This window comes from Zea mays, chromosome 2 (assembly GCF_902167145.1).
Source record: "Zea mays cultivar B73 chromosome 2, Zm-B73-REFERENCE-NAM-5.0, whole genome shotgun sequence".
Lineage (NCBI taxonomy): Eukaryota > Viridiplantae > Streptophyta > Magnoliopsida > Poales > Poaceae > Zea > Zea mays.
The window spans coordinates 63923149-63934294 of record NC_050097.1 but is presented as its reverse complement, the minus strand read 5'-3'; the positions used below and the strand labels follow the sequence as shown (position 1 = coordinate 63934294).

Below are 11146 nucleotides of genomic sequence, written 5' to 3'. Positions count from 1 at the left end.
ATATCCATACCGTTTACACCCCTACAAAATAAGATGGCATTGATAAAATATTATGTGTAACCCCCTTGACAAAACAAAATATTGGTGCCAACAATGAAAACCGTAGCCGGCGCCTGGCGCGTGCATGATCTTGGGAAGTCGATTAAACAAGTAGTATATGTGTAGTGCACACAGTGTGCCTAACCTTTCAGGATGTCAAGAGACATATTAAGACACTGACCACTACTACATAGTATATAAATTCGATTGTATATACTATCGTAGTTCATTTTGAGAGTGATAAAAATACATCTCTATTGCTGATTTCAAACGTATCCTAGTGTTTAATTATTGCTGATTCTATTGGGATTCGACTCTATCTATATTCCTTTTTGAACTAAAATTGTTTATGGGCTCAAAAGGATCGTGAATAAACATTTGAATTTGTGATCCATTACCATCCTTATGTAGGTCTCAGCAAGGCCTACAACTTTTATATAAATCAGCTGTGTCTTATAAATAATAATTTTCCAAGGTTAAGTATTGATATAATGGGTGGCATGGCAGATATAGCTGCCGCTCCGGCCTCAAAAAGTGGTTTGGCAAGTAGTCTAGGAGGAACATATGCAGTAGACTCCCCCCCCCCCCCCCCCCCCCCCCCCAAAAAAAAACGCTCTTCGCGGTGAAACACATTATTGTGGCAATGCACATATGGTGTGGCGGTATGATTTTGTACAAAAGGACTAGAAACAAACATAAAACATAGGTGGGGTCATTTTTAAAACATGACTTCAAAAAAAAAAGATCCCCAAGGATATTAAAAAAAAAGAAATTCCCATGGAAAGGAACCCTTGAATATCCTAGTGCTGGATTTTGTCGTTATCTATTTATCACCACAACCTGATACAGATGAAGTGTACGGTATCCTTTTGGGTGGACTGGGACTAGCTGGGACAATGCAAATATAGAAAATGGCAAATCAGGCAATTAGTTGTCTGCCGCCGGAGGGCAACAAGGGCCATATGTGATATGTGTTTTGTCCCATGGTGAACCAGATGCTATGCTACTCCCCTTCTGAGTTCTTTATGACACGGAATAGGCCCGCGCGGAGGCATGTGCGGCCCGTGCTCACGAACAGGGCCCCAATCCTTCAAGGCCCCTAAAATAATAGTCACCAATAGTTTAATCAGTACACAGTTCAGTAATTAGCTCAGTAAGGAAAATAAATCAACTAATCTTTAAGCAAATCTTCTTCTCATGAGTTAAATCAGTTGTTTGTGTGGTATCTTTGTCTTTGATCACGACTACATCTCCATTTAAACGTAAATGTCGTTCAAGATTTCATTTTAAGGAATAATACTATCCAAGTAAAATTATACAATATAAAATTGAATAGACAGCTAGACACAATTCTTAATATAATATTTTTATCATATTATCATAGCCTATATTAGTGTAGTTCTAGTTTATAGATTGATATTCCGGAATTTTGTACAGGGCCTTAGATTTTACTGGCCCGGCCCTCAAAACTCGATCAGAGCACATCCAGTACAAAGCACCGCAGCGGCTGCGCTGATATTAAGGTGAGCTAAAGTTTAAAATTAATTTTAGATTTATTTTGTAGTTTAGAATTAGAACATTAGACGACGAAATCTAAACAGCTGGTAAAGTCTACGACGGGTGCGGCGGAAGACTAGTAGGAAGCCGCTCCCCTGATGGCTGCAGCAGGCCTGCCTGCAACTCGCTCCTTTTTTTCTGCATACCGCCACCGCGTCCAATAATACACATACACCGCGCCGCTGCATTATTCACGTTTTCTACGGTTGTTCCCCCCCCCCCCCCCCCCCTTCTCTGTCTCTCTCTTTCCACGGGACGCCCCTGCGCTGCGCTCGCCACTCTCTCTCTCTCTCTATCTTCCGCTCGTCGTCTCTTTGCGTGCGTGCTCCTCTATTTAAGGCCGACTCCTCCCTCGGCGGCAGGAGGGCTTCGTGTCACAGCTAACTAGCGTCCCCCTGCTCTGCTCTGCCTCCTTTCGTCACAGCCTCGCCTCGGCGGACGACCAACAAGGTCGCCGGCCAGCCAGGGCGGACGGTCGCCTGCTGCTGCTGCTGAACCCTGCACCACCTCGGCGGCGTCGTCCTCTTCGTCAGCTAGCAAAGCATTCCCTGGCTACATAGGTAAGGAAAGAAACCCTTCTTTGTTTGTTCGTCTTGCTGTCATTTTGTTGTTCCCTGCGTCAGTACAGTAATCCCCCCCCCCCCCCCCCCCCCCCCGGGCACGCACAAGCCTGTTTGGAAGTTGCAGTCGTACGCAAGGGACCTCTTCCTAGCCTTTCCCACAGTCTCCATCTCGATATGCAGTTCAGATCATCTATCCAGAAACAAGAGAAGAAAAAAATAAAAGATCGTGCACCAAGAGATTGCGTGTGGAAATTGAATGGCTCCCTGGCCTTCGTTTACACCCTCTCCGCCAAAAATCTCTGTCAGTCGCTAGTAGCAGCAGCGGGTAAAAAAGAAGAAGAGGAGGTTGATGCTCGCCCTGAGCGCTCATGATGCCCACGTGTCAGCAAGAGCGTTGAAGGTCGTAGCATCGAGGTCAAGGGTACCTCCAATGGCGTCCGTTTACGGCCTGATTACCCCTTAAACTAATCTTGTTTAGTTAGTTTATTATGTACTATATCGTATTTGCCTTTTGGCACCGAGCGAGGGTCGGTGTACAGTGTACACGACCCGAGGCGATCCGTGGGAAATATACATTAACAACTCAGCTTCCGGATCGTGCAGCTCAAATTTCTTGTCAGATGGGTTGGTGTGCACAGCTGATTAGCTGAGATAGTACTTTAATTACTAATTAATAATAATAATAACAGGTCAGGGGAAATTTTGTATGACGTCACAGTTTTTTTTGGAGGATGAAATGGGGGGTGGTGGGCGGCGGCTGATTCCAGCTCTCGGCCGCTCCATCACGCCGTCGCCTTCACTGTGTTTTGTTTGGAGTCGCCTCCCTGTGACTGACGTCTGGAGCCCACTAGTGCGTTGACCAGACCACATAGCGCTGCTGTTTCTCTCACTCCACGCGCTGCCAGTTAATAATTTGCGGGTGGTTTCTTTTCTGGATCCAGGCAATTGTGGTTGTAGAATTGATACATGCCGTAGCATTTCGCCAAGTATTAATGACACCATCACCACGCGGATTATTCACTGGCAACGTGACAAAATCCCGACTGTCAGTCAGATCGATAGTACTACCCAAAGAACTTGTTTCGCACAGTTGTGCTGCTGATTTAACTACACCCAAAGAAGGATGTTGTTGTGAAATGTGAATGTAAAACAAAGTCGTTGCTTCGCTGTCACAGGGATCAGCAGTCACGCCACCAAACAGCCTTGGGAATCAGCTGGCGCGGCTTGATTGATTAGGGCGCGTGGGGACTCTCCGGAGAGAGCAGACAGACTACTCGATCCGTCGTTCCAAGGCGTTGGGACGTACTTGGGGAGAGGGATACCCACCCAACCGAGGCGGGCGATAATGTCGCTGGAGGTGGACAACCCAGCTGGAGGAGCAGGCGGCGGCGGCGAGTCGGCCAACCGGCTCAGCCTGAAGCGCCACGACTCGCTCTTCGGCGACGCGGAGAAGGTGTCCGGCGGCAAGTACCACGGGTCCGAGGGCAGCTGGGCCCGGACGCTGCACCTGGCCTTCCAGAGCGTGGGCATCATCTACGGCGACATCGGGACGTCGCCGCTCTACGTCTACTCCAGCACCTTCCCCGACGGCATCAAGTACAACGACGACCTGCTGGGCGTGCTGTCGCTCATCATCTACACCCTCATCATCATCCCCATGCTCAAGTACGTCTTCGTCGTGCTCTACGCCAACGACAACGGAGACGGTGAGCAGAGTATATTTCTTTGTATTTATTTACTGATCAACGACACGAGCACTGATCGATCTGCTGCTTTTCTCTCTCTCTCTCTCTCTCCCCTAGGCGGCACGTTCGCGCTCTACTCGCTCATCTCGCGGTACGCCAAGATCAGGCTGATCCCCAACCAGCAGGCGGAGGACGCCATGGTGTCCAACTACAGCATCGAAGCGCCGACCTCGCAGCTGAAGAGGGCGCAGTGGTTCAAGCAGAAGCTCGAGTCCAGCAGGGCAGCCAAGATCCTGCTCTTCACCCTCACGATCCTCGGCACGTCCATGGTCATGGGCGACGGCACCCTTACGCCGTCAATATCTGGTAATAACGGAAACATCTAGCTAGCTAGTTACTGGCATGGAGTAACTAACTAACTATCTAACTAATGTGTCCTTTGTTCATGGATGTGGGTGTTCTGCAGTGCTGTCTGCGGTGAGCGGGATCAAGGAGAAGGCGCCAAACCTGACTCAGAGTACGTGGAATATAATCGAAGAGCTAGCGCCTGCTGGCATGGTCAATGCATGACCAACTGCATATATGACTATTTTTAATTTGCTGCAGCGCAAGTGGTCTGGATCTCCGTGGCGATTCTCTTCCTGCTCTTCTCCGTCCAGCGCTTCGGCACCGACAAGGTTGGCTACACCTTCGCCCCGGTCATCTCGGTGTGGTTCGTCCTCATCGCCGGCATCGGGCTCTACAACCTCGTCGTCCACGACGTCGGCGTGCTGCGGGCCTTCAACCCGTGGTACATCGTGCAGTACTTCAAACGGAACGGGAAGGAAGGGTGGGTTTCGCTTGGCGGTGTCATCTTGTGTGTCACAGGTAACCACCCCGCCTCCTCCCCCCCTTTTTGTTTTTGTTTTGCCCTGACCACAAAAGAGAGAACTGCATAGTGCAAATCCTTGGCATTTTTGTATGCATGCGACCTGAATTCTCAATGTCCGCGACAGGCACGGAAGGCATGTTTGCTGACCTAGGACACTTCAACATCCGGGCCGTTCAGGTAATATATATATAATGGCCAAGAACAAGACCTAATTAAACTTGTAATTTGACCCAGAGGCCAGAGCCAGATGTGTCACACAAGACACAACACAACCTTGTAATCTGACAATGGCGCTTGTGTATTATTTTCCTCCTGCAGATCAGCTTCAACGGCATCTTGTTCCCATCGGTGGTACTGTGTTACATCGGCCAAGCGGCGTACCTGCGGAAATTCCCGGAGAACGTCGGAGACACCTTCTACAAATCCATCCCAGGTTTAAATAATCCATAGAACAATGGGCTTTCACATCAATAATAAATAAAGGCCCAACTAACTGACACGTTTGTTCAATTCCGCAGCACCTCTGTTCTGGCCAACCTTCATCATCGCAATCCTTGCTGCCATCATCGCAAGCCAGGCGATGCTCTCTGGCGCGTTCGCCATCCTCTCCAAGGCCTTGTCGCTGGGCTGTCTCCCCAGGGTGCAAGTGATCCACACCTCCAAGAAGTACGAAGGGCAGGTGTACATCCCGGAGGTGAACTTCATGATGGGGCTGGCCAGCATCATCGTCACCATTGCCTTCAGGACCACCACCAGCATTGGCAACGCATACGGTAAGGGATCGATTGTTGTGTTGCCTGCCTTGGATCGACCGATCGATCGAAGCTGACGTCGTGATGCTGCTGGCGCGCGCAGGGATCTGCGTGGTGACCACGTTCTCCATCACCACCCACCTGATGACCGTGGTGATGCTCGTCATATGGAAGAAGCACATCGTCTACGTCCTCCTCTTCTACGTGGTGTTCGGCCTCACGGAGATGATCTACCTCTCGTCCATCCTGTCCAAGTTCATCCAGGGCGGCTACCTCCCCTTCTGCTTCGCGCTGGTCCTCATGACGCTGATGGCGACGTGGCACTACGTCCACGTGAAGCGGTACTGGTACGAGCTGGACCACATCGTGCCCACCAACCAGATGACGGCGCTGCTGGAGAAGAACGACGTGCGGCGGATCCCCGGGGTGGGGCTCCTGTACACGGAGCTGGTCCAGGGCATCCCGCCCGTGTTCCCCCGACTCATCAAGAAGATCCCGTCCGTGCACTCCATCTTCCTCTTCATGTCCATCAAGCACCTGCCCATCCCGCACGTGCTGCCCGCGGAGAGGTTCCTGTTCCGGCAGGTCGGGCCCAGAGAGCAGCGCATCTTCCGCTGCGTCGCGCGCTACGGCTACAGCGACGCGCTGGAGGAGCCCAAGGACTTCGCGTCCTTCCTGGCCGACAGGCTCAAGATGTTCATCCAGGAGGAGGTCGCGTTCGCGCAGAACGACGCGGAGAACGACGACGAGGCGGCGACGGACCACCAGGCGCCGCCGAGGCCGCCCAGGCGGTCCACGGGCTCTGTCGTGCACAGCGAGGAGGCGATCCAGTCGAGGGGGAGCACGCACTCGGGCCGGATCACCTTCCACGCCAGCCAGACGGCGGAGGAGGAGAAGCAGCTCATCGACCGGGAGGTGGAGCGAGGGGTGGTGTACCTGATGGGGGAGGCCAACGTGTCGGCGGGGCCCAACTCGTCCGTCCTCAAGAAGATAGTGGTCAACTACATCTACACGTTCCTGAGGAAGAACCTGACCGAGGGCCACAAGGCGCTGGCCATTCCCAAAGACCAGCTGCTCAAGGTTGGCATCACGTATGAAATATAGGCCAAGCTTTTTCTTGGAGTGCAAAGCGCAAAGTGCCGCTGTTGGGGTTTAATAAGTGGGCTTCGTTTTCTATTTTGTCCGCCAAACAGGGAAAAAAAGAGAGAGAGAGTGGGCTTCTTTGGTTTGGGCTGGAAGGTTCCTTTTTATTCTCTGTACAGTGTGGTTTTATCAGGAGTGCAAGCGAAATTGGAAAAAGCACAGAGGTTTCCTTCTGTTCTCTGTACGTTTTTACCAGGACTTGTCAAATGCAAGCGATATTGGAAGTAAAGCACAGAGGTTTCCTTATGTTCTCCGCTTCTCTGTACGTTTTTTTTATCAGGATTTGATAAATGCATGAGGGCACAAAGTCATCAATCTTCGTGAAGAAGATAGTTGTCAGTATAGATGTCCAAACAGTGCGTGCCGTCCGTTTGGCCCGTGGCACGGCACGAATTTAGCCCAGTCCAAACACGGCTCGGTTGGTTACGGGTCCGGGCTGGCATGGTCCGTTTAGCGTGCCGGGTATGGGCAGCTACGGCGACCCACGCGCTTTGGCCCGACTCGGCCCGATATATGGGTCGGCACAATGACGGCCCGCGTATTTGACAAGCCAAATTCACATGTCTAGTCCGCAGGCCGCATTGGTGCATCCGTTGACTGCTGACCGCTCGGCAGCGCCGCAGCGGGCTGCTCAGCTGCTCGCCTGCTCCTCATCTCTGGCGGCGGCACGGCGCTCTGCTCGGCTGCTCGGCAGACGGCATTCCCGCTCTGGCGACCGGCGCTCCACTGCGGCGCTGCTTGTCTTGGCCTGCCGTCCGCCGAGGCAGTAAGCCAGTAAGGCACCGAGCCACCAACCCGACCGGCTGCCACAGTGCACCAGTGCCACTGCTTGCCTTGCTTCCTGCTTGCTTTAGTAATTAGTTCATTACTTCATTAGTATTTAGTTGCTTGACTGCAGACTACTTGAGTATTTAGCAGCAGCAACAGGTAGGGGAACTAGCTTGAACACGGCGGCCCTTGAACACAGCAGCAGCATGTGTCGTGCTTTTCTTTGGGGATCTAGTTCACGCCCGCTCCATCATTATTATACTGCTCTTAATATATGTCATTTATTAATATATGTAAATAATATGTTATTATATATGATTAATTCTGTTAAATGTATATATTTATATACTGCTCTACTGTTGGTTCGGGCCAGGGGTTGGCCCGATACGTTCAGGCCCACCGGGCGAACGGGTCGGTCCGACACGATTTATCCCTGTGCGTGCCGGGTTTGGACATATCTCTAGGCACGTGGGCCAGCACGACCCGGCCCGAAGCATCAACGGGTCGTGCCTGGCCCGGCCCTATTCGTACCGGGTCAAAACGGGTTCGGACCGGGTCCGTGCCGGGTGGCTCGTTTGGACATATATAGTTGTCAGCTTACGGCTGTAACATCAAGGACAAAATTTCGATTCCGACCAACGAGGAGCGTGGTGACAAATTGTAACCTACTTCAAGGAGAGCGGGGAAGAAGGAGAGTTCGATTAGAACCATGTTAGATTAGAACCAAGTGTGGTGACAAATTGTAACCAACCTACTTCAACGAGGAGTGTGGTGACTCATAGAAGACTTACAAATACTCAGTATAAGTCCAAAACATAAGACCAAAAAGCCCAAGCAAAAAAATTGAAGAAATCAAATATGGACTGAAACTAGGTACACCGGACCGGTTTGCCAACGAGCCCTTCTCCGATTTTCAACGAGCTAGGGCACCGGACCGGGTGAGTGTGCATCGTACCTCTGCTACAGTGCACTCTGATAGATGCCAACGGGTAGCCGATGTGGAGGCACGAACCGGTCCGGTGCAACACAGAAAGGCTGTTGTCCTCTAACGACTACAATTGGGGGTGGGCTCTATATATACCCCCTTTGCCCAGCCATTTGAATGTGTGGAGAGCCCAAGAAGTTTGTCCAAGTGTAGAGACACGTATCCAAAGCTCCAAACACCCAAGTGCTTAATAGAATCACTCGGTCAGGTGCTTGGCGAAGTTCTTAGGTTAGTTATGCTTGCTCTAGGTTTGTTCCTAGGTTGTTGAGTGAGGTTAGAAAACCCATGAAAACTCCTCGGGACTTGCTTGAGCCATTATAATATTGTACCGAGTGGGGCAAGAGTCTTGCGAGACCACACCACCCGAGTTTGTGGTGTGGTCACCACCGTGTACCAAAGGGAATGAGGCCTGTAGCTTTTCAGTCGAAAGCTCGATAGTGAAGACAACAGGGAAGGTTTGAGAGGAGGCTAGAAGCGGAGCACCACTTGTGCATGGACATGCCTCACTGTTCTCTATGGAGTTACTCAACCAGGTGTTTGGCCCTCACGTGACTTTCCCTTTGAGTAGGGGCACCAACGAGGATTAGACAGAACCTTGCATGACTCTGAATACCTCGATAAAAATACTGGCGAGTCCATGGGAGTTTGCAATCTCTACCTTTGCTCTTTAGCTTCCGCATTTACATTGATTACTTAAGTTGCAATCTTTACTATTCTTAGTTTAGAATATAGGGTTAGAACTTAGATTGCATAACTCTTTTTGCGTTAGAGATAGCAACACTTAGACAAAACCTAGTTTGCACGTTATTGCTTCGTTATTTGCATAGGTTTTGTTTAGGATAATTATTTGTGGCCTGGATTAGCGAAAAAATTAGAAGTCTCAATTCACCCTCCCTCTCAGGCATACGTGTTTCTTTCAATTGGTATCAAATCCTGGTCCACCGCCCACTCATGACCTACGAACCCCTCAGGCCGCAGTGCACTCATGACCTATAAACCCCTCGGACTGTGGTGCATTTATGGCCCACACGCCCCCGGCCTACACGCACTCATAACCTATTGGACTAGAGCTGAGTGCATAGACCGCTGGTAGGGCGCGACACGATAAGCCACATTGAGCCCTAGACTACGGAGGCCAGGGGCAAGCATAGCCCAAATGATGGCGTTCAGGCCCCACGCTGCCCACGCCGTCCGCCATAAAGAACACGAGACAGCCGGACAACCCCGTGGCCACGAGCACACGTGGCTTCACTCTATGGTACAATGTTTGGTTTACTGCCGCCTTGTGGCTTCTTCCCAAGGAAGCCACTGCTAGCCGACCCATTCCTCAGCCTATAAAAGGAAGAGATGGCCCCCAAACCAGGGATCCCCAAACAGACAGATGCACACGCACACACACACGGATTGACCCCAGACAAGAAGGCCCCCAAACCGACCGACGAACAGGAGGAGGACGAACAGAAGCCCTGCCGCCAAGCCAAGACTTAGCGAGGACTACACTCTATAAACTTTAGCTCCACTTCCATCCCGATAAGAGACTTGGGAGCCTCTCCTTCTCACGCCTGCTTGTAACCCCTACTACGAGCTTTGATCATCAATTGTGCTGGTAGAGCAAGCCGCCGATGACTGAAAGTAGGGACATTCTGCCCGAACCATTATAAATCTTGCGCCCATCACGCACATCGTTCAGAGTCTAGAACACGTATAATAAATTTACTTGTCGGAGCGAGGTTCAAAACTCCAATAACTCTCAATTATTATGTTAAGAATCCACAATAAATCCACACTAAAAATCCACATACTACAACTGCATATTGACTACTTGTCCCAACTACTACATGCTATTAATGAGTAAGGGTCTTATAGGATGACAAAATCTGTGCCCCTAAAATTTATTGTTTTGGTATGAACTTTTATAAAAATGATTTTTCAACTCAACTCGTGACAAAAACTTCATGAACGTGTATCCTTTCAAACATTGTGAAGGCCGAGCATGCTCGCATCGAATTCAAATTGCAATAGTTATGCATTAATTTGTGGGAACAAGTCTACATAACACTCTGACCTTTAGAGGGTGGTCTACTTCACCCCTCACATTTAAAACCAGTAGTTTAACCTCCTCAACTTTACACAAAAATAGTACTAATAGTATTATTCAGTTCTAGTAAAAGTTTTAGCCTTATAAGATGAGAAATTAATGTGACACAAAAATATTAAACTCTTTTTATGTAGTTTTTGATTTTAGTAATTAATTTGTTACTCATAAAAGTTCAAAAAAATAGGACGGGTATAATATCAAATTACCGATTTTGTTTAAAATTATATAAATTTTGCACACCAGTAGAAGATAGGATTGAAAAAGACAAAATTAGTGTTACTTAAGTTAGTGCCACGTCAACAAAACCACTAATTAACATTTTCTATGGGTTATTTGTCTGGTTTTATAAAGCTAAGAGGGTTAAACAATCGATTTCAAAAGTGAGGGGGTGAAATAAACCACTATCTAAAGATCAGTGGGTTACGTAGACTTATTCCTTAATTTGTGGTATTTATCAGCTTTGATTTTCCACATGGAAGATTAAAAAAAAGTGATGTCCTTACCAACATAAACGGACATTGCCCAATTAGCTCCAAAAGTCACGGAGCTAAAAGAACTTAGGTTAGATCAATAAGAAAGGGGAGAAAAATGATACTCTCATATATGTCATATGAAATTGTCTATACTAGAAAAAGACAGCGCCCTATCGGGCACTGTATGAGACATATATGCATAAGTATCGGGC

At 49.2% G+C, this 11146-nt stretch overlaps 1 protein-coding gene across 1 annotated transcript; it reads left to right on the top strand.

Moving 5' to 3' along the window:
* Positions 1-1973: 1973 nt before the first annotated feature.
* LOC100502520 (potassium high-affinity transporter) lies at positions 1974-6812 on the top strand. Its single transcript, NM_001357849.1, has 9 exons — positions 1974-2156; positions 3335-3865; positions 3962-4210; positions 4311-4361; positions 4451-4711; positions 4840-4892; positions 5034-5148; positions 5234-5488; positions 5571-6812. The coding sequence occupies exons 2-9, from the start codon at positions 3505-3507 to the stop codon at positions 6569-6571; spliced, it is 2346 nt and encodes a 781-aa protein (NP_001344778.1). The 5' UTR covers positions 1974-2156; positions 3335-3504; the 3' UTR covers positions 6572-6812.
* Positions 6813-11146: the final 4334 nt, after the last annotated feature.

Excerpts from the sequence above, each read along its gene's own strand:
- LOC100502520 (NM_001357849.1), top strand. The coding sequence starts at position 3,505 with ATGTCGCTGGAGGTGGACAACCCAGCTGGAGGAGCAGGCGGCGGCGGC. Across the intron at positions 4,362-4,450 it reads GGCGCCAAACCTGACTCAGA|CGCAAGTGGTCTGGATCTCC; the intron begins GTACGTGGAATA and ends AATTTGCTGCAG. Across the intron at positions 4,712-4,839 it reads TGTCATCTTGTGTGTCACAG|GCACGGAAGGCATGTTTGCT; the intron begins GTAACCACCCCG and ends TGTCCGCGACAG.